Genomic DNA, 22,503 nt, shown 5'->3' with positions numbered 1-22,503 from the left:
GCTTTCATCAGGACCCTGTTTTGGATTGCCATTGCCGCAGTGCCTCTTGCGATACTGCTCTTCCGCGCCTTAGGTCGTTGAGAAACCGTGTCTCCCCCTCGCTACTGCACACAGCAAGTCTGAGGAACGCGACAAGATTCACTTTGCACAAAAGTTATCAGACTGTTTTCTCTCCGCTATTGATTCCCCTGTATTGTTTACGAGTTTCCTTTTTTTTTCTCTCGGGATTTTGTTATGCTGATGTCGCCCTTTGGGATGCTTCATCTTTGCGTGGATTTGTTTCCTTGCCCTTTTTTATGGATTTATGATTTCCTTTTGTCCCTCTCATGTTGGCGAGCCGGGCATGTTTCCACTTGAAATCGTCGAAGCATCGTCCAGTGTCGCCAAGATGTATTTAATGAGGCCCCTTTACGATAAGTTAATGAATGGATATGACCAGTTTTCAGTTTGTTTCTCAAATGTAGTTGCAGTCTCAAAGTGGGTGAACCCTTCTTCTCTCATCTAGACCCAAGCTGCTGCTAACAATAGGTGCCCTTGCCATCACCAAGTCAGTCATCACATTTCCCCTTCTCTCAATCACCTCATCCATTTCTCCTTGACCTTTCATCTCTCCTCCCATCTGTCTCAAGTATCGAATAACCTGTTTGCTCTCCCCTGCAATATTTGTCTATCTATCACACTCTATTTGAAATGGAGGCTTCCGCTCACATTTCAGAAACCCAGAAGACCGCGGGTAGCCCGAATACAACCTCCCACGGCAACCTTCCAGCCTACTCTGGTGAACCCAGAACCCCTGGCTCTAAGTCATCCACAACACGTCTGTCAGAGCTTGGCCTTGATCTGAGCGATAAGATAGGACATCCAGGTAACGCCTTTGCCGTCATGAAGGCCCGTGGGATCGAGCACAGCAAGCTTCCTCGCAAGAGCACTGGTAAGAAACCAAAACAAGCCATTCCTAGATATGCTCTCTATCTATTAAATAAATACGGGCTTCTGATCTTCTTGTTCACTGACCCGTACCACTTCCAGGGAGCTCGAACCCAGACAGTCCAATCGAGGATACGCTCAGACCCAGCATGTCTCGCAAGCTGTCGTCTGGGCTAGATTACAATGAGGAGCTTGCACTTCCAATGCCGAAACCCCGCCATTCTCAACTTGATTCCGGCGAGGAAATCACAGCTCTTGGAGAAGAAACCATCGGGCCTCATCTTCTGAAGAAGCGTGTCATATCAGAACCCTGTCCTGCCAAGGAAATACCTATCCCCGAGCCTCCATCTCCAGGTGATGGAAAGAAAAAGTCACGTTTGGAAATCATCAAATCGAAGCTCAGTTTCAAAGACTTGCGCAAAGAGGCTACTCAAGATGAGGGCAGGGTTTCCATTCCTGGTTTACCCGCTACTGAGGTTCCTAGAGGTCACCTTCATCGCCAAACTACTATTGGTGCTATATCATCTCCTCAAAGTAGCTTTGGTTTCAAGCATAAAGCCTCCGCTATTGATTCAAAGCCCATTGAGTTAAAGAGACCCTCTCCAGCAAGCCTTGCGTCCACCATGTCAATTTCGCAGATCGCTCCTGCGCCCACCAGGATCCCGGTCCCTCCCCTAGGAGCTTTATCCTATTCCCAGGGGGGTTGGCACCTTCTAGAGCATTAAGCAGTCGTCGTCCCGGCAGCTGGGGCAGTCAACGCAGGATTGTCCCCGATCCCATGGCTAGCAAAGACACGACTGGAACTTCTAGCAAGACTGAACGACGAATCTCGGTTGGAAGCAATCAGCCAGACATTGTTGTGACGCGTTCCAGTCCTGAGACTCCCTGTAGGAAGCAAATCCCGCCTGTATTGCACACCACTGCACCAGATTACCCTCCAACCGGGTATTCCCCTCCCAACGCTTCTGACCTCACAGAGGGGACCGGTAAAGTCAAGTACCTTCCAAAGGCGTGGCTGGAAGGATTCTCTCCTTCACCAGCGCCGTCTTCAAGCACTCGGTCCACGCCGAAGCGCCAATCTCCAACTGCCTATGCCGAAAATGAGCCTCCTGTGACGTCCCTGCCAAATTACATGTCTTCTTTCAGTGAGCGCCTTGATAAGGCCAATTTGCCCCTAGACAAACCCATTTCCGCAGAGATCCGCAACCGCAGCACCGCAACGCATGTCGATAACATTGTTGACATGGTGCGATCTATTCAGCGACAGGCTGATTCCGGAACGACCAGCCTGAACAAGAAACTGGAAGAACTCTCAAGCTGGATCGGCGATCAACTCAAGAACCAGATTGAAGGCATCGGAGATTTGTCACGCGCCAACTCAGATCTTCATTCTCGCCAGTATGAAATCTCGCGGGAGATGATGAAGTTCCAGTTGGATATCCGGCTGGAGATTGGCGTTATGGAGCGGCGACTCAATGTCTTCGAAATGAGAGTCATGGACGAACTACAAGCTGAAGTGCGGTCATTGGCTCGCTCCTATGAAGAACTAAATCAAAAGACTGAAAACTTGATCGCCAAGCATTCATCTGATGATAATCAAAAGTTCATCGACTACCAGCACCAAAAGAATGCAGAAATCGAGAATGAAATCGCCTATCTAAAGAATCAGCGAGAGGCCTCTATTTCAATCCCTCCTTTCTCAACTGCTCCCCAGGCTATTCCTCAGACCCAGCAGCGACAAAGTGAGTCAAGTACTGCTAGCGCCGAGCCCTTGATCAAGCAAGCTGATCTTCTTGCTCCTTCTGGTCCTCACTCTGTTCCAACATCTCCAGCTCGAAGTAGAGTTGTGACCACTGCACTAGCGAAGTCAGGAATTGTCTTCCCGCGCAGTGTATCTTTCACGAAGAGAGGTCTTCGAAAAAGCATGAGAGACACTGCACCTACAGTGCTCGAATCAGAAGAACAAGGCAGCACGAACGAAGAGTCGAAGAAATGGAATGTCTTTGGTCTCCGCCGCCGTCGCAATCCTAGCGACAGTTCTGCCAGCAGCACAGGCAAGTTCTCCTGGGCATACAGCCGTCGTCTGAAGGATGCCCCAACTCCAGATAATGGCAGTTCGCGCTCGTCCACGCCGCCCGTCCCCCCCATTCCGGTTCCAATAATCCGCGCCATGCAAGGCAATCTTGCGATGGTGAGTGTTGTTCACCCTGCATTTCGAAACCCCGTGCAGAAAGCCCCAATGGATGACGGGTCGCCATCGTCTCCCGCATCCGCCCAACGGCATTCGGAGAGTGCTAGTTCGAACAAAGGTGGTGAAATCAAAGACAATGGAGCAAAGCAGGCTGGCGTCAAGCCTGTCTCTCCTGCTTCTACTCCTACTTGCTCTCCTGACAACAAGCCTTCTACCACAGAATTTCTCGCTCCTGATGTTTATCATGATCATCCTGAGGCTTGCATCCGCGACTCCGTCGCGATTCGCCAATCCATTGAAGATATGCAGAATCCTCTCCTTGGTGACGCAGACGAGGAGAGTCCAGATTGGGATCGCGTCTCTGGAAGAAGCGAAGTCCGCTGACTCGCTGCATCGAGTGTTGATTCCCGGAGCTATGTGATTCAAAAATGCTGTTCTACCTGCGGTGACCATACTGGGTTACCCCTCCAATCCTGTACACTATGGGGGATGCCACGGAGTCATGGTTCGAGACGTGTGAGAGATACGAGAACAGGGCAGGCGAAGTCACGATGTAGGGCAGCAGGATCGTTGATTTACCAGGTTTTCACGTAAGATCATTGACGAGGATCCAAGTTGGAAACGGCATGGATCTGCCGGTGATAACGTGACATGTAAAATTAAACTGTCTGAATATCTAATCGGTCATCTTAATTCAAATCAAAAAAATCGCTTTTCCCATTTACAACAGATCTTGAACATGCATCGCACACTAAATATGCTATATATTCACAAAAATACGCTTATTTCTGCGCAGTAACCAACTTCTCGATATTGAGCGCTGCGTCACGTACTTGCGGGCAATAATGCTGGCGCAGCAACTCGCCTTCCCACACGGATCCTGCAAAGACATTTGTAGCCTCAACATCAGTTGCGTATGCATTAAACACGCCGTCACCTTTGCGTTCGTCGGAGTGCCACAGAGGTGAGATGCGGCGACCATGATGCTTGGAGACCTGGTTCATCAGGGACAAAGTAGCAATCGCAGATTTCTCAGGCAACTGGAGTGACGTGGTCATGAGGCGTTTTGAGAAACTGGCTAGTCGGACAGGTGGGGGGAGGCCGTGCGCACGAGATATCAGGGTCGATTGCAAACAGCGAAGGAGCAAAACCATGGGGGTTTGGAAGTTGACCCTGTTTCTCGGTTTGTATCGGTAAGGTTCATCATCATCGTCCCCAGCAGCACTGGGGTCAGGCAGGCGGAGTGAGGTGTTAGGGTTAAACTCAACATCGGCGTTAGTGGAAAGGGCATAGAGGGATCGGTAGAGGTGCTTGACGAAGAAGCTCAGGTCCAGATGCAAAGTCGATGCGGCCTTGCTAGCATCCTGTCCCGAAAGCAAGGCAAAGGCAGTGATGGTGCAGAGCAGAGTCTCGCGGCGAGCATCACGAGCGCTAGCTTCGGACGCGACATCTCGTTCATTATCTTGGTCCTCCTCGTTGTCTGAGATTTCGTCGCGAAGTTCGTCACGTTCGGCGTGACCAATTAGATCTTTTAGAGCTTCCAGGAGGTCACCGAAGAAGTCTTGATTGATGAGGTGGGCATATTTCGCCAGGCCCTCAAGGACAGGGCCCATGAGGTTGGGAATACGGTGCTTTAGGATGCGGAAGTAGACACCGAAGACAAGTTTCAAAGTCTCGGCTTGGTTTTTGTCTCGTTCCTCGTGAGACACTAATGCATCCGCAACCCTCATATCTTTCTCGACAACCTTGCGCTCTTTCTCCACTTTTCGCTCTCGCTTTGTTCGAAACTCGCGCTTTTGTTTTTGCTTCTTGCCATGAGGCATATCATCCGCGCGTTCTTCTCGGTCGACTCGGTTTTGGGAGGCCTTTCTTGAAAAATCGCTGAGTAGGCGGAGATAGAGGAAAGTATCCAAGACGCTCTCGTGAATACGGAATTCTCGCGCCTTGATCATCTTGGAAAGCAAACGGACTGCCTCGAGGGAGACCATTCCATCGGCGTCCTTGGAGAAGATGTCCTCCAAAGTCTCGCGACACTTGGTCACATCGGCGTCCACTTGCTTCCTTGCAAGTCGATTTACGATAATCTTCAGCAACTCGCCGCGGAAGTTGAAATGCGGCACCGCTTCAAGCATACTGCAGGCGCAATTAATTGCGAGGCTCTTGAGACCAGGGTCAACTTGGGTCCTGCCTGGCTTCGCCAGCACAGACAATTTGTGGACATAGTTCTTGTATCCTGAAACCAGCGACTGTTCGAAATTTCGAAGCTTGCGCACATCCTTCGAAACTTTCGCGGTCATGTCTTCTTCGCTAAGAGGACGAATACGGTATCCGGGGATGACATCCTTGTAGACCGCTGCCTGCGATGCCAGGGCAAGCTTCTTCACGGTGACAGGCGAGTCGGGATTATCCACCATCTCAGCCATAGTCTTGAAGAGCGCGATATGCTCCTCGGGGTCCTCGTTGATCAAGGTAGCAATCCGAGCTAGGTCCTCTTTGGCTTGCATGATTTGCACCTTTATCGGAATCTTGGGCTTTTTCTCCTCCACTTCCTCCATCTCCTCATCCTCCCCGCTACCCTCATCGTCGTCGTCGTCGGTTCCGAGAAAACTATCGGTCTCCTCGGCAGCATTTTCCTGATCCTCGACAGCGTGAACAAAGCCCTCGGAGGTCTTAATGGGCAAACGGGTGCGTTCTTCGGACTTTTTGGTGGTTTTGCGCGGCCGGCGCTCGTAGTCCTGCTCGACGTCCCATTCGTCTTCTTGGCCGTATAACTCGGCATCTTTCTGGGACTTCGCACTTTTCCTGTCATCAGGAGGGCTCAGCCGCCTCCGCTTTGCATTCGGTCCGCGAGCCATTGTGGTTGCTGCGATATTGTTGTGAACGTTGAAGAATTGCAGGGTCTGCGGGCACCGAACGCGGTCCCGAACTTTTTTTCTGCCGCCAAGACCCAAAGCTTCCACTTTTCTGCGGCTCCACTTGACTTTTTTCTTCGCGAGATCAGGAACCCCAGGAACGACTGCGCGACCCTCGTCAAGAACCTGGATTCGTGAGCCGACCAAACGCTTGAGAACCAATACCGGATTGTCAATTGCATTCGTCAAGAAGCCCTCCAGCACCGAATCATTGACGCCCCCCACCGAGACCGCAGCCTCCCGATCTCAAGGAAGCATATCGCGCGAACTTCAACTTTTATCCCTCCCGGTTACGATCGCCTAATATTTTCACAATGCGTCAACTCACTGAAGAAGAGACTCGGTTCGTCAGACATCCTCAATACCGTTGTTACTTGGAAACTCATTGTGGATAGGACGCTCTTCACGAAGCTCGCAAACTATTGCGGCAGCGAGCTCAAGACTCTGATCGCCGGACCTTCTGGAGAAGGTCAATCTGACCAAATGGTCTTTCGCCTACAAAGAGATCGAGTGTTTTATTGCAGCCTGACCCAGGCAAACCTCGCCTCTGCTATCCCGCGCGCAAATTTGCTGTCCATTGGCACTGTGAGTAGTCGTCCGCACACGACGCACAAGAAACAGACTAGCTAATGTTATATGCAGCTTATGGGCAAATTTACCAAGACCGGAAAGTTCAGACTGCATATTACGGCTTTAGCCGTCATTGCTCCTCACGCCAGATCCAAGCTCTACATCAAGCAGAATGGCGAGATGCCTGTTGGTTTCCCTCTTCCCCACATCTCCCTCCGTATGTCCCGGTGGTGGCATTTTATTTACTTGTCTTATAGTTCTTATACGGAGGAAACGTTGTCAAGGCCCATGTCGGCCGTATCTCGGAAGAGACTCCCGCAAATTCGGGCGTTATTGTATTCAGCATGGATGACACACCCCTCGGCTTCGGCGTCACGCTGCGGTCAACAGCCGAGCTCAAGAAGTTGGAACCGACTGCGATATTTTTGGCGCGCCAGGGCGATTGCGGTGAATACCTGCGTGAGGTGGGTGACCATAACGTCCCTTATATATCACAGCATTTACTAAGATGTAACAGGAAGACTCGATGTTCACGACCTGAGCGGGAATTCTGGGCGGCTGGAAGGGATACTGCACGTTCGCATACTCGATCTGGGATTGGAGTTTATGGAGTGTATCTATGTTACATTATACAAAAGTCCTTTGACTGCTTTGATATGAATTTCATGTCCTGTTTGATCAGGGTCCTTACGCAACCTTGGTTTATTTTACCTTATCTTCGTAGAGATCAAAGTTGGGGCTTCCATATTGCAGCATGGTATGTCGACAGTATGTGCAAGTTCCCGAGTTTATGCCGATTCTCATCTGATTCATCGTGGTTAATTCGGCGGCGTATTTGAACAAGTCCTTCGAATTGGCCCTCGGCTGCTCCGATTTACACATTTTCAGGCCTCAGGCATAAAGTGCTTAGTCATCTCCGTCCCAGCGGTGCCCGCAGACAGTGCCCATCATCAGATCGTTAAGCTGGGCTTGTTCCAGAGAAAACCTCTCCATCCTGGATGACATCTCCTGTCTTTAATTCTTTCCCTTTATTTACCCCATTTAAGATCCCATTTGCCACTTCTCCTGCTCATTTCGACCTAGCTTGAGTAGCGGGGCAGCAATATCACAACCCCACCATGCCACCTTACACAGGGACGCAGAAAACAGCCATCTCTCAATTTGTGGCTCTAACTGAAGCCAAGGATAGTGTAGCTGTGAAGGTATGAGCTCCATGATTCTGCGCTCGGCGAATGTGTTCTATGCCACTACCGTTCCAGAGTCTGATTGTCAGTCCCGTCGCGCGCAAAGCTCCAGACTGATCATCCGATATAGTTCCTCAAAAATGCACTTTGGGACGTTGAACGGGCGGCGAATGCGTGAGTCTCATATTATTCGATCTTCTCCTGCATTCCTCGGGCTATTTAAGCATGCACGTGGCTATCCTGGCGTCTTTGTTCTGGAATGCCTTGTTTCCAGGTGGCGCTCCGCTTTGCAATCAGGGTTATCCAGGTTGGCATTTAGCGGCAAGAACATAACATAACCTCTGTGGTATACAAGGGGATGACAACCCAAATCCACTGCTCTGTTCATCGCCAAGCGTCGGTCGAGCATCTTCGTTACATCTACTTAGCATACATGGTCTGAGGCAAACCTCCACCAAAGAATCTTGCTGATATAACTCCGCCCGCGACAGATACTTCACAGACTTTACAAGCAGCGGTCGCAGCCCGTTGCGGAAATCACTCAGCTCTATTTTCGACAAATACTGCGGTGAGTGCCTTTCTTCCAATTCTCCCGCACAGGACTAACCTAGAGACGCAGATGACACGCCCGCCGACCCGGATACCATCGGCCTCGACGGGGCCATGCAGTTCCTGACAGATATCGGCGTTAAGCTAGATGAAGTAGCGTGCCTCGGTGTACTCGAGCTATGCAAAACACCCACAATGGGCGAGTTCCGACGCGACGAGTTCATAGCCGGCTGGCGGCACGCACAGTCCGTCACCCTTCTTCCCTTTTTCAAGTCTTCCCCTCGCATCATCCCCAGCGCGAACTAACCCCCGGTCCCAGGTGCGACACCATTGACAAAATGCGCAGCTACATCAAAACCTTGCGCACCCGGATCCCGTCAGACCCCGAGCTCTTCCGGCGGGTATACCGGTACTCGTTCCCGCTGTTGCGGATGCAAGGCCAGCGCAACCTGCAGTTCGAGATTGCATCGGACCAGTGGCAGCTGTTCTTTACAGCGGACCGGGGCGGAGCGTCGTGGAACACGGACTCGACGCCCTGGCTGGACTGGTGGCTCGAGTTCCTCGAGGGTCGGGGCAAGAAGCCCGTCAACAAGGACCTGTGGGAGCAGACGGAAGTATTCATGCGCAAGACGCGTGAGGATGAACAGTTCGGGTGGTGGAGTGCGGATGGGGCGTGGCCTGGGGCGCTGGACGATTTCGTGGCGTTTGTGCAGGCGAAGAGGGGGAATGAAATGGAGGTCGAGTGAAGAGGGAGCTTTTGGAAGCGCTGGGTGAGTTATGCGGGCATCTCTATGGCCGATGGCGCCAGGAAGGTGGTGGGAAGGAGGAAGTGGGCGTTGAGAGGCTCGCTCTGGGGCGATATCTACATCTACAGTACTGCATGGGAGCATTCGCTCCTTGACTGCCGAGGGAGGGGAGTTCGGTCAATCACTAGGTCAAGACGCCATGCATCGAGCAATTCTGCGGGTGCACGGCGGGTCCAAATAGTGGTACAGGAACAAAGCTGCATTTCTTCGGTTTCTATCTACACCGAGAGGGAAATGGACATAACTTCCAGTGTAGCCAATGCCTAGTAGAGTTGCGGGCGGATTCCCAGAGATCTAGCCTATGTATCTGATCTCCACGATCTGGGGGACCGGTGGAAGGGGTTTGTATATTGGGGGAAGGGCATTCGTCGTAAGATTGAAAAAATAAACATCAGGGGAGAAAGATATCTGGCGTATCCAACGATGCAGGATGTGAGAGGGCATGTGTACATAGGATGTTCTTCAAAACACCAAGGATCAAGACGTGAGATACAAAAGAAAGGGGAATCGGGGAGGGGGGGGGGGGGATTTGCAGATGAGATCAACAAGGCGGATCGCGGGAGCAATGGGGGCGGCCGGCGCGGGTAGCTTGTCCACCACCGGGAGCTCATCTACAGGCGCAACGGGGTCTATTTAAGGGTAGTCGCGCTTCTCGTATGCGGGGTCACGGCGCTGGTCGTAGCGCTATAGGATATGTCAGCCGGGGTCCTCTTTAGGACGGGATGAGGAGGGGGAAGGTCCTACCTTGCGCAGGGCTTCGAGGCGCTTCTTCTTGGTGTGGGTGTTGACGTAGGTGCCGATGAAGAAACCGACGATGTTGAAGAAAGGCACCCAGGTGTGCTCAGGCAAGAACTTCTGTGCGAAAGCCAGGGCGAGCGGGGAGGTGACCCAGCTGACCTTCATGACGGGCATGAAGCCGGCCTTGACGGTAGCGCGAACCTGGTGGAAGGTGCGCGCGCCGGCGATGATAGCCATTGAGCACAGGTAAACGCTGTTCTGGATGGGGGAGATCTAAAAGGGACGAAAACGCGCGAAATGAGTCTCCGGTCGGGATCGGAAGGGGCAAGAGAGGAAGGAGAGACGTACGATCAAGTTGCTGAAGAGGATCTGGAGGATCTTGGCCTTCAGGCTGGTGCGACCGGCGAAGATCTTCTGGAGAATGCCAATCAGGACGTGACCCAGCGGCGCGGCCACGAACATGCCGTACAGCGACATCTTCGGGATGCGCGAGCTGAAGTAGTGGCCGTGCTTGCCGACATCATGGGCGAGCCACGAGGCGAGGAGCTCTTGCAGACCGGAGAGGACACCAGAGGTAAGCATCTTGGTGCGCAGCGGGTTCTGCTGGAGCTGGCGGAGGTAGGCCTATGACGATCCATTCCTCGGGAATTAGCGACACGTTCTAGGCGTAGACAGCTTGGTTTGATTCTGCTGTCGGGGTGTCGGTGACACGGCGACATGGCGACCAGCTTGAGAGGGGGAGGAGCGGGCGGCTGGGGAATACTGGGGACTGGGGATATATGCTGGTCATTGTGTCGCCCGACTTGTACATACCGCCAGATAACCCGTCTGGGTCTTTCCACCGGTCAATCGCTCACCGACGCGGTGCGCGAGATCCTCCGACTTGCCGCCGGTGACCGCGCGAATGGTCTCCTCCTGGAACTTGACAGACATGATGACTTAGAGAATCGGGGCCGAGGGGCTGGGAGTCGAGAAGCGGATGCGCCTGTCACAGAAAGCGAGAGTTAATGACCCGTCCAGAAGGCGTGAAGAAGTCAAGCAACAATACCCAACGAGGAAGGTGGGAGGAGGAGGAAGAAGGTGGAGCGGGAGGTTGTTTTGTTTATGGAGGTTGGAGGCCCGAGGGGGATGTTTGGGGGTGTTTTGGGTGTTTGGGGCAGACGGCGGGTTTGGGGGGGACCGGCCGAGCCACCGGCTGGAGGACAACCGAGGCGCGTCTCCCGGCCAATCTGCTAATCTGCCAATCTGACAACGTACCGGACACAGCTGATGCAGACGATGCCGATGAGATGAGAGAGATAACAGAGACACCCAAGACCAGCCTCGAAGGAGCAAAGGACCAAGTGACAGCACCACAGGATGGACGAGGTCGAAACAAGGGCACACAGCCCATCAAGAGGGCCAAAAACGCCTATATATGGGGGATCTGGGCAGGGCCCGGTCGCTCTGGTCGGCAGATGCACGATGGGGCTGTCCCCGGCGAGATCCATGGCTCCATTGGCGGAGGCCATCGGAACCCCCCGACACGATGGCCACCTCCTGCCCGATCATGAACACGACTTGTAGCATGCCCATGGCAGACGAGCAAGAAGTGGAATATTGTGGTTTTGTGGTTTTGCGGTTTTATGGTTTTATGGTTTTATGGTTTTATGGTTTTATGGTTTTTTATTTCCTGGGGAACCCCTGCTCTGGCAGAAATGGCCTGTAAGATCTCCCCTATCTTTCCCTTATGCTCCTTATACTCCTCATACTCTTTCATCCTTTCATACTCGGCTGTTCTCCATCCACGTCGGGCAAAAACCAGTAGGAATAGACTCCATCATTGGTTCTGCTATGGCCATTCCGCAAAATGACACCCACCCCCCCCCCCTCCCCCTCCACACACACACGCACCTTTTCATGGTTGATTCGCTCCTATTCCCCCGTCGTATCCGTTTTGACGGCCGGACACCCGCACTCCCCCGTATCCGCTTTTCTCGAGAGTGCGGATGACAAGCCAGAGCAGTGCAAACGGATTTCAGAGTGAATAGAAAGTGAATTTCCTCATATCTCAATCACCATCATTTTTGGATGGTATTTATCTCATTCATTAGCGATTCCAACCTCTAGATAATCTGAGTTTGCTCTCTATATTGATCCCTAGTGCTCACTTTCTCTGAGAGAGACCTTCTATTAAGAGACTTTTTGCCCAAGTTGACCCACTACAACTATATCAACTTTCTGCATATCTACCGCGCTCCACTAGTTCATGCCCGGCTCCTTTCTTCACTTTCAGCTACACAACACCGATTGTAGCATGTATTCCTGCATCCAGCAGCTTCTCTGTTTCCATCCGATCATTTTCCGCCCACCAAAACCGCCGGGGTGCGTTATGCCAGGAATTCCGCCGCCGAGATCAGTCTTGCGCAAGCACCGGCAAACTGCCTACATTAACGAAGGAGACATCTACCTGACCCCCAGAATCATTTTGACTCACCTGGCCCCATCTTACTATGTACTTCAGTCACAATATAGCTTATAGAAAGGCAAATCCTACTGCCAAGAACCCAGTCCAGGTAATGGTCTATCAAACCCGGCGTTTGACCTTTGTGACCATACATCATTTTGCATATTAATTCAATCGCCTGAAACATAAGTTAAAAGACAAGGCAGCGGCTTTGTGAAGCTAGTCAGCGGTCTATGTGGAATGGATAGCCCATATACTGGCGGGGATGCTTAAAAGCCACGGGGACATCGGGAACCACTGTAGACATGGCGGCTAGCTTGAAGCCAGAGGCACCAATGTACTTGGCCCTGGAAGCTCTTCTTGACAGGGTGGAGAGGCTTGGTGCGCCATATTGCTGCTGAGTCGTCAAGGTGCGTGCACACTTCTGCACAAGAAAACATGAGCGATCTCATCATTGTTCTCATCCTCGTTCTCGCACCCACCCACCGTGCCCCCTCCACACTATCACCCACCCCAATCGCTTCGTCGAGCCTATTGAAGGCTCCCTTTTCAAGTCTCTTGTTGCGTTTTCATGCAGCGGCACTTCGCCGGTGTGCATACCAACATGTCTTCTCCTCCTCCATATAGTGAGGTACAGGAGTCGGCCCGAGTTCGGGCTCGACCAACACAGCCTTTCCTCGCTGGTGAGGTCGTTGATGACCTTTTCCCATCCGAAGCTGCCAATGGACCTACAGCGGCGGGGGCTGAGGACCCCCTGCATGACATGCAAGCCTCCACCGACGGCTCTGGGGACGACGAGAGCTTCATGACTGCACCCACAAATCTCCCTGCCACCGAAGAGCAGAATGGCGACGACCGTTCCACATTTCCGGGAATGGGCCATTCGCGAGCCGACATTATCAGCCTCCTCGAGCATATGCGGGAGGTCAACGAGCATGAGGATGCGGTGGCTGCAGGAATCATCCCTCCCGGCCGAGCCAGCCATCCCAGCCGCGACCTTCGGCCAGATGAGTTAGTGGCGATGGCTGACGCTGATCCTCATCGGTATGCCTGTCTTGTGGCAACGGAGATCAATATGCCTATACTCCCTGGACTCATGCCCCCAGGCGAAGAGCAGAACGAGGTGCAGCAAATGGCGGCATGGATTGCTCAGATAACGAGCATAGAAGGCAGACTCCCGGGCCTAGATCTTCTTAGCTTCGACAGCAGTGATCTCCCATCCTACTCCCCAGCAGGGCAGTCTGGGTCTCAGGACATAACCATACGGGTGTTAGGTCGGGGAACCCAGCTCCCAGTCTATTCCAGCGATCATGATGAGAGCGATGACCCTCAATTCATAGATGCGGACCTGAGTTGTGAGCAGCATGATCCAGCTGTGGGCGAAGATGGGGTTTAGGACGTTGTCGACCCCCAAGATGATGAGGACGAAGTTCATGGCGAGGAATGGTGAGAGTCGGATATGAACTCGACCACCCCAGTTAGCAACAATGATGAGAACTTTGACGACGGCAAGGAGCGCGATGTATTCTCGGTATGAAATCCAACAGTCAATCAGGAGCCACCAGGATATCCAGTGGGGTATTTTTTGAAGATCAGGGACAGTGGTCCAGAACACCCCCTGCCTAGTCAGGGAAATCATCATGGCCCTGGTGTTTGCAAAACGTCTGCTTGCCAGCAAGCCTTTCCGATGTTTGATGAGATACTACAATTGATCATTGTCACAATGTAGTCATAGTTTGGCTGGCGACGGGTGGAATCATGTGAAAAAAAGAAAAGTATTGGGGATGGTAGAAGCCTCCCGGATTCTGAATATCTGGCTGCAGGACTTGCCGAAATCAGCTGCGTGCTGAACTAAGAAGTCACCCTTCTCGTCCACTCCAACATCAGAACGAAACCCCTCCTTCTCATGATCTTCTCTCTCTTCCAGGACCTTCTCTGATAAAGCAAGTTTCTTCAAGCAACGACGATTTCACATTGAACTTGGACCATGTGGTCCAACTATTGAATCCAGTCAACGATCTCTGGTCTTCAAACGAGTATCAAGGACCAGCCACTATAGAGCAGCATGGGCAACTCACAGGCCATGAACGACCAGGATTCTGATCGGCTCGATCAGAAATTTGAAATTTTTAACAGTCCACAGCTCTTTGAAGCGACTAAAGTTTGTTCAGATCTTCCTCAGCACTCTTGCCAGTCAGGCGAAATGACTTTGTCGGCCCATCAACACTGTGTGCCTGTTGGCTCTGAAGAAAGCCCACTCGCATGTCGAGAAGCCCGCTATAGCCCTCGACCAGGCTATTTCTGCAGCCACGAGACCGTGTTGCGATGCTTCGGCTTGCTCACCAGGTTCTGGTGCAGGGTCTGTCATAGAACAGTTCGATTTCTTTACGTCTGTACTGCAGATACAGCGGACTTTTCGCCGTTCGATCCTGCTGCTGAACCTATACAGGAAGATCTCAGCATCCTGGCACCATGGGTCCAGAAAGGAATCGCAGCTGGCGAGTACACCAATGAGCAAGTCCAGAAGCTGCTGGACCAGAAAATGAAGGTTTTGACCTTTGCAAAAAGGGCACGAAGATCTGTTGCGCAACATTCGGAAAGAGAATCGATTGATAATTCGGGAAGTTTGGCAAATTGGCTCAGCAGAGAGGCTCTTAGGCGCAGCAGCCAAGGCGGCACCACCATCAGCGTACCTTTGGTAAAGAAGCAAAGGAGCGCAACATGTCGCCTGCAGGCTTGCGGTAACTGCGAGCCTGGCCTAGAGGAATGTGCCTGGGGAAGCATTGATGCCATTGCGAACGAGCCATACACCGAACCGCCCCGAATCCCGGAATACCTGCGCCGTCCCATTTCCGATGCCTCAAAGCTGCGGACCATGACTGAGCATCGCTTCCAGTAATGAGAAGATGTTTTCTTTCTAGCAGCAACGGAGGAAGCGACTGCTTGCTGTCGATCTCGAGAAGATGTGAATTTTTTTACAACACACCACCCGCAGAAGAGCTGCAGGATAGGGTTGTAGCGAATATGAGCTTGCTAACTCTCAGAGGAGAGCCAGATCAAGTGGATAATGACTTCCTTTGGTTGACACGCGACGCCTCACGCTCTCCGACGATGCTGACGCAGCAGCATCTCGACAAAGAGCCCGCGTCTGCATCCACTGGGCCTCCCAGTAAGCTTCGAGCGATGATCCAAGATTCCGAGGGTCCCGAAACCATATCCATGCTGCAGAAACAGGTAATCTCCAACCTGAGTGATCACTAAGTGATCATCAAGCAGAGGTGGAACCGAGGATGATTTGATGCATCCCGATGATAGATTGTGAGGGGAACTTGGATTATTTGCCCTCACATACACCTACTCGGAGTATTAGGCTCTCAGTCATCGGAAAAAAAGGGGGAGATTACGAGCAGTCGTGCGAGTCAGGGGGGAAGTCGATCCTGTCTACCAGGATGCGTATCGGCGCCGCTGCATGCGCTGCACGCGAACAAATCTACGTCCGGAAAGACCAGCTATGCAGCACAGACATCATTATTAATACGGCAAGAATGCAAGCAAAGATATGAGACGATCAACGAGCACGTTCACCATGATGGGGCAGTATCCATCGAGTGGAGTCCCCCGGAACCCGCGTGAAAGGCGGCCGCCGAGTCGGGCAAGCCTAACCTTGTCCGCCCCAGCCAAAGCCCAGTTCCGACGAGCCTCGGTTCCGCGGTCAAGTCAAAGGAGCGCGGGATTTCCGTTCTGATAAGGTCCCGCCGCGTGTTTTTTTTTGTATTCATCTTCTTCTCGTTTAAAATTTGAGACGTTGGTCCTCCTGACCCTCTCTCTCCCTGCACCGACATGACCATGGCGGACCCCGACCACCCTCCTGACCCCTCCAACGCAGCAAAGGATAACGTTCAGCATGTGGGGACGAGCGAAGCTGCCGCGGGGAAATCGACTACACCGCGACAGGTGATGGCGGCCTTGACGGCGACAGATGTGACTATTCGCCGGTTAGATATGTGAGCATCGCTGCCCCATATGCTTTTTCTGGCCAATTCCCGACCTTGCTATGTTGCCCGGACGTGGTTGTCGCTTGGTAAACGCCTTCCTGACCGAATTTCCAGGCTCCTATCTACGGCCGATGGACAAGAACGAGTGCTTGCGACGGTAAACTATGTCGCTTCAATGATGCATCATCTGTGCGCCTCGGCACCGTGGATTGCATTTCAAACCCGACTAGGTCTCCTCGCACGGCTGAGAGGCCGTGCCTCTTTACAAAGCAGCAAACCCACCCCGTCATCAGGCTCGAAGTGGGAAGCACTATCGAATCTCGCCTCGGAGACTCGTTACAACCTGCGCCTGTTCGGACTGCTCCCTTTATGGGTCTGGGGCTCAGCTACGCTCAAATCGCCACCTGCCGACCCCGTCATTCACGCCCTTACTCTCTTACAGGTCTTCTCCAATGTCATCTACCAGCTACTGGAAAACGTGGCGTACCTCGCTTCCAAGGGTGTCGTATCAAAACGGTTCGTCGACAGATACGGCGGTATCGATAAATGGTACATCTGGAGCACCCGCGGATGGTTTGGACATATTTTCTTTGAATTCTTCGTGCTATGGCGCCAGCACGTGCTACGGAAAAGACGCATCGCGGCGCAAAAAGCGGCCGCCAACAATATTGAAACCAAGGAGACCAAGACGGAGGAGATCCAGGAGTTGCGCATGGAGGTCCGATCGTGGCGCAAGAGTCTGCTCAACAACACTATCTGGGCTCCTCTGTGCATCCACTGGTGCCTGGAGAAAGGAATCGGCATCCCGGAAAGCCTGACCGGGCTAATCAGTTTCATGGCAGGGGCGTGGAGTCTACATGACCACTGGGCAGCCACGGCCAAGGCATAGCTGCTCCTCTTCCCCTCCTTCTACTTTCGTTCCATTTCTTCCTCGTCTCTGTTTATCTTTGAATCTTCCATTTCATATCCATGTGTCTGAATATACCATTTTGTTTTTTATTCCCATACAATGAAAGTTCTAAATACTCTTGATCCAAATAGTAATATAGGCAAAGGCGAAATGTCCTCTATCGCCGTTTGAATATCAATAATTCTCGCGTCTTTGGTAGATTGGCGTTTACAGCGAGACAAGAAGACCATAGAATCAAATTGCCCCCAGCCGGCGCTTAGCAAGTCTCAACCTTAGCTCCACCTCGCCCATAGCAAACATCTTCAAATCTGTCATTCTATTGACACCATTGAACCCGGTCATCTCCTGTCAAGACACAACCATGCCCTCCTACCTGATCTACATCGTCGAGTTTTTCCACCACAACGAGCGCAACTACAAAGCCATCTACATCGAGACCGACCTGTCTCTCCCCAATCCCCCACCAAAGACCACCTCCAACACATCACTGGACCATTCTCGCCGAGATCTCCTGCCTGTCCCGAAGTAGTGGAGTCCCCGAGCTGCAGCCGGAGCAAATCGCCGGGTTCGAGGAGGCAGATCGCGATCATTGCTCGCGAGGACTTGGCCTAATTCGAACACGAGTGCTGTCTCGCTGTGCCTCCACCATGGATCCAGGTCACCCCGGACGACAAGAGGCTCTACCCTGAGACGCCGCTGGGGCGGCGCGAGGACTGGTTGGCGGATGTGGAGAGGTTGGCGGTTGAAAAGGGTATCTTTACCCGATAGGGCCCGGTGGGGTTGTTGACGGGACTGGGGAATGCACGAAGAGGTTGAGTGGGCAGAATGGGGGGTCTGGAGGATATACTCTGTACAGCCATTTGTTTGTCCCGAAGATTTATAACAGATATGGTCATTACGACTCTTTTCACGCATCTAGATAAAACAGAGTTGGTTGGCTTCGGGACATGAGGATTGTTGTGGGGCGGAAGAGTCCCAATTCGAGACCAATGACTTTTACCACAGCACACAGGAACTTCAAAGCCCGGGGTTCAATTGATAGACTGATCTCATCATCAATCGCTCGCTGGTTTTCTTGATTCTACTGCTCTATCATGGATGGTTTTCTTTTTCTCTCTTTATCTTTCTTCGGCATGTGGACAGGTCCATAAGGATGCTAAGCAGGCAATTAAGCACTGACGGCCTTCCATTCACGTCATTATCGGCCAATATCCTTGCATATTTGCTAAGGGGTTCACTTAGATTACCAGCGGGCTATTTTGATATATTTTCATTCCAAGTTCAGTCTGTTGGCTGAACAAGTAGCCCACGTACGTAAAGTGTACAGGGACGAAAAAAGCAGAATATATATACGTACCATGCGACCTGTTCTCCCTTATAAATCGACATTCAAACCATGACCTCAAGGAGATAACCTTTCAGATATCTGAAAATACTACCTTTATCTTGTTACGCAGAGAATAACGACATACAAGATGAACACTTACCGATTCCAACGTTGACAGGTCTTATAGGCATCAGGCTGGCCGAGAGAGTGCAGTAAGGGGCAACCTTGTCTGAAGGACAATCATTTGAGGGGTATCGATTGGATGAGAAATGCTACGACCACATTGCTTCCAAGAAATAGGAAACATCTCAAGTCCCTGGCCAGCAACGATATCATGGTTGGCACTTAATACATTCTATATCAGGACTGAGGGAATGCGAGGCAAGACTAATATAAATCTCCCGTGAGCATCCACACTCCTTGTCGAACAAGCTTCTGTTGAAGCCTCCTGCTTGGCCTACCCCAAGACTTGTTTATCGAACTAGTTCTCTAGCTCGTTCGTGGAGATGATTGACGATCATGTCAGGCATCCAGGCATCAAGGCCGCCCCGGATCGACCAACTTCCATCAGATTCGCTGGTGGCGGACGACTGGCTGACATAATCTTACGAGCTTAAGTCATCCGTGCTTGTATCGTCACTTGAACAACGGGTACCTGGGAAGCTCAACACCTCTCATCTCCCTCCTCCATTGCTGTCAGGTCTTCTCTCTGGCCGTTTCTCCCTTTCACCATCTCCATCTTCGCTCTATTTTCTCTATTTTCTTGGTTCACTAGATCGAGCTGATCTGCTTGGTAGTGGACACTCTGACCTTTGCCGCTCTCCAAGCTCGGTTCCCATCAACGTCACACACCTCAGATCCTTCACGATGTCTGCGGAGCCGGATCACACCCACGAGAAGAAGAGGGTTCACCTCCAGTATGTCCCTCGCGCGACTATCTGAATGAGCCGGCTTTTACTGACAAAACTCTCCGCAGGGATGCCTCTGGCGCCGAGAAGAAGGAGGTCAGGCCGAACCTCAACCACCCTTGACCCACTCCGGGCATTTGAAGACAAAGAAGCTGACAGTCTATCTACAGGAGCTCGACACTTCTACTGCCATCCTCAAGAAGAAGAAGAAGCCCAACTCATTGATGTAAGGAACCCCTCCGTTTCGATGAAGTGAGATGCTACGGAACAGGAAACTGACAGCTCATCCGTAACAGCGTGACCGATGCCGTTAACGATGATAACTCGGTTATCGCTCTTTCCAACAACACCATGGAAACCCTTCAACTCTTCCGCGGTGATACTGTTCTGGTTAAGGGCAAGAAGCGCAAGGACACCGTGCTGATTGTTCTCGCCGACGATGACCTCGATGATGGATCTGCTCGTATTAATCGTGTTGTGCGCCATAACCTCCGTGTCAAGCACGGTGATATTATCACTGTTCACCCTTGCCCCGATATTAAATATGTATGTTTGCCGAGCCTTCGTTTTTTGACTCAGGATTTCATGTACTAATCATGCCCTTCGAATCATTTAGGCTAAGCGCATTGCCGTCCTGCCCATTGCCGATACCATCGAGGGTCTGACCGGTTCGCTCTTCGATGTCTACCTTGCCCCCTACTTCCGCGAGGCCTACCGCCCAGTACGCCAGGGTGACCTGTTCACAGTACGAGGTGGCATGAGACAAGTAGAGTTCAAGGTAGTAGAGGTCGACCCGCCAGAGTATGGCATTGTCGCACAAGACACAATTATCCACTGTGAGGGCGAGCCGATCCAACGAGAGGATGAGGAGGGTAATTTGAACGAGGTGGGCTATGACGATATCGGTGGATGCCGGAAACAGATGGCTCAGATTCGTGAACTGGTCGAGTTACCTCTCCGTCACCCCCAATTGTTCAAGTCCATTGGTATCAAGCCTCCTCGTGGTATCCTGATGTACGGTCCTCCGGGTACCGGTAAGACCTTGATGGCTCGTGCCGTTGCCAACGAGACTGGTGCTTTCTTCTTCCTCATCAACGGTCCCGAGATTATGTCCAAGATGGCCGGTGAATCCGAGTCCAACCTCCGCAAGGCCTTCGAGGAGGCCGAGAAGAACTCTCCCGCCATCATTTTCATTGATGAAATTGATTCAATCGCCCCCAAGCGTGAGAAGACCAACGGTGAGGTTGAGCGCCGTGTTGTCTCCCAGCTGCTCACTCTCATGGACGGCATGAAGGCCCGCTCCAACGTTGTGGTTATGGCCGCCACCAACCGCCCCAACTCCATTGACCCTGCTCTCCGTCGTTTCGGCCGTTTCGATCGTGAGGTTGACATTGGAATTCCTGACCCCACTGGCCGTCTGGAAATTATGCAGATCCACACCAAGAACATGAAGCTGGGTGAGGATGTCGACCTGGAGACCATCGCCGCCGAAACTCACGGTTACGTCGGCTCTGATCTGGCCTCTTTGTGTTCCGAGGCTGCCATGCAGCAGATTCGTGAGAAGATGGATCTGATTGATCTCGATGAGGACACCATCGATGCTGAGGTCCTTGACTCCCTTGGTGTTACCATGGAGAACTTCCGCTACGCCCTGGGCGTTTCCAATCCCTCTGCTCTTCGCGAGGTCGCCGTTGTCGAGGTTCCCAACGTCCGATGGGACGACATTGGTGGCTTGGAGGAGGTCAAGCGCGAGCTTATCGAGAGCGTCCAATACCCCGTGGATCACCCCGAAAAGTTCCAGAAGTTTGGTCTCTCGCCTTCTCGGGGTGTGCTCTTCTACGGTCCTCCTGGTACTGGTAAGACCATGTTGGCCAAGGCTGTCGCCAACGAGTGTGCTGCCAACTTCATCTCTGTCAAGGGTCCTGAGCTTCTGAGCATGTGGTTCGGTGAGTCGGAGAGCAACATCCGCGATATCTTCGACAAGGCTCGTGCGGCTGCTCCCTGCGTTGTCTTCCTTGATGAGTTGGACTCCATCGCCAAGTCCCGCGGTGGTTCCGTTGGTGATGCCGGCGGCGCCTCCGACCGTGTTGTCAACCAGCTCCTGACTGGTGAGTTTCAAACTCATTCCACCCCCTTAATAATGCTTGATGGTTGATTTGCTAATCATATTTACAGAGATGGACGGTATGACCTCCAAGAAGAATGTTTTCGTCATTGGTGCTACCAACCGGCCTGAGCAGCTGGATGCCGCCCTGGTCCGTCCCGGTCGTCTCGACACTCTGGTTTACGTTCCTCTGCCCGATCAGGAGTCTCGTGAGGGTATCCTCAAGGCTCAGCTCCGTAAGACTCCTGTCGCCTCGGATGTCGACCTGTCCTTCATTGCCAGCAAGACTCACGGCTTCTCCGGTGCCGATCTTGGCTTCGTGACCCAGCGTGCTGTTAAGCTCGCCATCAAGGAGGCCATTTCTGCCGACATCGAGCGCACCAAGGCCCGTGAGGCTGCCGGTGAGGATGTTACCATGGGCGACGATGACGTCGAGGAGGAAGACCCCGTTCCCGAGCTCACTCGTGCCCACTTCGAGGAGGCCATGAAGTCTGCCCGCCGCTCGGTTAGCGATGTCGAGATCCGCCGCTACGAGGCCTTCGCGCAGAGCCTGAAGAACTCTGGAGGCAGCAGTTTCTTCCGCTTCCCCTCGTCCGGCGAGATCCCGAACGACACGTTCGGCGAAGCCGGCAATGATGACAGCCTCTATGATTAAATGGGTTCTTTAATTTCCACTCCGGGTTGATGATTTGTGCTTTTTCACTTTGTTTTTAACACTGGGCCACTCGAACAGCTTTGGCAGAGTGTTTTTCTTACGCTTGAAGATCCATCATGGGTAGATCGTTTTTTTTTTGTGATAGTTGAAGGGCTTGCTTTAAGAAACGGAACGCCGGTCCCTTTCTGTTGATTTGATCATGCCGGTCCTTTACCTTCTCACCGTGTGCCATAATAGCCATACAAGTGGAGCAATCTCTTATATTTTAAACTTATTTTCCC

At 52.2% G+C, this 22,503-nt stretch overlaps 11 protein-coding genes across 11 annotated transcripts; 9 read left to right on the top strand and 2 right to left on the bottom strand.

Moving 5' to 3' along the window:
* Positions 1–690: 690 nt before the first annotated feature.
* On the top strand, positions 691–3,502 carry N7462_005054 (uncharacterized protein; the record flags this gene model as incomplete). The annotated part of the gene is made up of 3 exons (XM_057076779.1): positions 691–931; positions 1,030–1,413; positions 1,521–3,502. The coding sequence occupies 3 exons, from the start codon at positions 691–693 to the stop codon at positions 3,500–3,502; spliced, it is 2,607 nt and encodes an 868-aa protein (XP_056936284.1).
* A 398-nt stretch (positions 3,503–3,900) lies between these two features.
* N7462_005053 (nuclear export protein Noc3) lies at positions 3,901–5,973 on the bottom strand (the record flags this gene model as incomplete). Its single annotated transcript, XM_057076778.1, has 1 exon — positions 3,901–5,973. The coding sequence occupies one exon, from the start codon at positions 5,971–5,973 to the stop codon at positions 3,901–3,903; it is 2,073 nt and encodes a 690-aa protein (XP_056936283.1).
* Positions 5,974–6,344: 371 nt separating this feature from the next.
* On the top strand, positions 6,345–7,141 carry N7462_005052 (ribosome biosynthesis protein NIP7; the record flags this gene model as incomplete). Its single annotated transcript, XM_057076777.1, has 5 exons — positions 6,345–6,373; positions 6,426–6,615; positions 6,673–6,786; positions 6,858–7,064; positions 7,118–7,141. 5 exons carry the CDS (start codon positions 6,345–6,347, stop codon positions 7,139–7,141), a joined length of 564 nt encoding a protein of 187 aa, XP_056936282.1.
* Positions 7,142–7,718: 577 nt separating this feature from the next.
* N7462_005051 (defective in cullin neddylation 1 family protein) lies at positions 7,719–9,079 on the top strand (the record flags this gene model as incomplete). Its single annotated transcript, XM_057076776.1, has 5 exons — positions 7,719–7,802; positions 7,915–7,958; positions 8,276–8,352; positions 8,404–8,578; positions 8,653–9,079. 5 exons carry the CDS (start codon positions 7,719–7,721, stop codon positions 9,077–9,079), a joined length of 807 nt encoding a protein of 268 aa, XP_056936281.1.
* Positions 9,080–9,772: 693 nt separating this feature from the next.
* N7462_005050 (Mpv17/PMP22 family protein) lies at positions 9,773–10,810 on the bottom strand (the record flags this gene model as incomplete). Its single annotated transcript, XM_057076775.1, has 4 exons — positions 9,773–9,823; positions 9,884–10,150; positions 10,226–10,501; positions 10,691–10,810. The coding sequence occupies 4 exons, from the start codon at positions 10,808–10,810 to the stop codon at positions 9,773–9,775; spliced, it is 714 nt and encodes a 237-aa protein (XP_056936280.1).
* Positions 10,811–10,884: 74 nt separating this feature from the next.
* On the top strand, positions 10,885–11,430 carry N7462_005049 (uncharacterized protein; the record flags this gene model as incomplete). The annotated part of the gene is made up of 1 exon (XM_057076774.1): positions 10,885–11,430. One exon carries the CDS (start codon positions 10,885–10,887, stop codon positions 11,428–11,430), a length of 546 nt encoding a protein of 181 aa, XP_056936279.1.
* Positions 11,431–12,927: 1,497 nt separating this feature from the next.
* On the top strand, positions 12,928–13,719 carry N7462_005048 (uncharacterized protein; the record flags this gene model as incomplete). The annotated part of the gene is made up of 1 exon (XM_057076773.1): positions 12,928–13,719. The coding sequence occupies one exon, from the start codon at positions 12,928–12,930 to the stop codon at positions 13,717–13,719; it is 792 nt and encodes a 263-aa protein (XP_056936278.1).
* A 669-nt stretch (positions 13,720–14,388) lies between these two features.
* Positions 14,389–15,222, top strand: N7462_005047 (uncharacterized protein; the record flags this gene model as incomplete). The annotated part of the gene is made up of 1 exon (XM_057076772.1): positions 14,389–15,222. One exon carries the CDS (start codon positions 14,389–14,391, stop codon positions 15,220–15,222), a length of 834 nt encoding a protein of 277 aa, XP_056936277.1.
* A 941-nt stretch (positions 15,223–16,163) lies between these two features.
* N7462_005046 (uncharacterized protein) lies at positions 16,164–17,207 on the top strand (the record flags this gene model as incomplete). The annotated part of the gene is made up of 2 exons (XM_057076771.1): positions 16,164–16,327; positions 16,433–17,207. The coding sequence occupies 2 exons, from the start codon at positions 16,164–16,166 to the stop codon at positions 17,205–17,207; spliced, it is 939 nt and encodes a 312-aa protein (XP_056936276.1).
* Positions 17,208–17,589: 382 nt separating this feature from the next.
* On the top strand, positions 17,590–17,996 carry N7462_005045 (uncharacterized protein; the record flags this gene model as incomplete). The annotated part of the gene is made up of 2 exons (XM_057076770.1): positions 17,590–17,745; positions 17,886–17,996. The coding sequence occupies 2 exons, from the start codon at positions 17,590–17,592 to the stop codon at positions 17,994–17,996; spliced, it is 267 nt and encodes an 88-aa protein (XP_056936275.1).
* Positions 17,997–19,422: 1,426 nt separating this feature from the next.
* Positions 19,423–22,222, top strand: cdc48 (AAA family ATPase CDC48; the record flags this gene model as incomplete). Its single annotated transcript, XM_057076769.1, has 6 exons — positions 19,423–19,472; positions 19,532–19,559; positions 19,634–19,689; positions 19,760–20,009; positions 20,080–21,571; positions 21,639–22,222. 6 exons carry the CDS (start codon positions 19,423–19,425, stop codon positions 22,220–22,222), a joined length of 2,460 nt encoding a protein of 819 aa, XP_056936274.1.
* Positions 22,223–22,503: the final 281 nt, after the last annotated feature.

The sequence above is a fragment of the Penicillium macrosclerotiorum genome (genome assembly GCF_028827735.1).
Source record: "Penicillium macrosclerotiorum strain IBT 26536 chromosome Unknown utg000003l_segment0_segment0, whole genome shotgun sequence".
In the NCBI taxonomy this organism is placed as follows: domain Eukaryota; kingdom Fungi; phylum Ascomycota; class Eurotiomycetes; order Eurotiales; family Aspergillaceae; genus Penicillium; species Penicillium macrosclerotiorum.
This window is presented reverse-complemented; position numbering and strand designations above follow the sequence as displayed.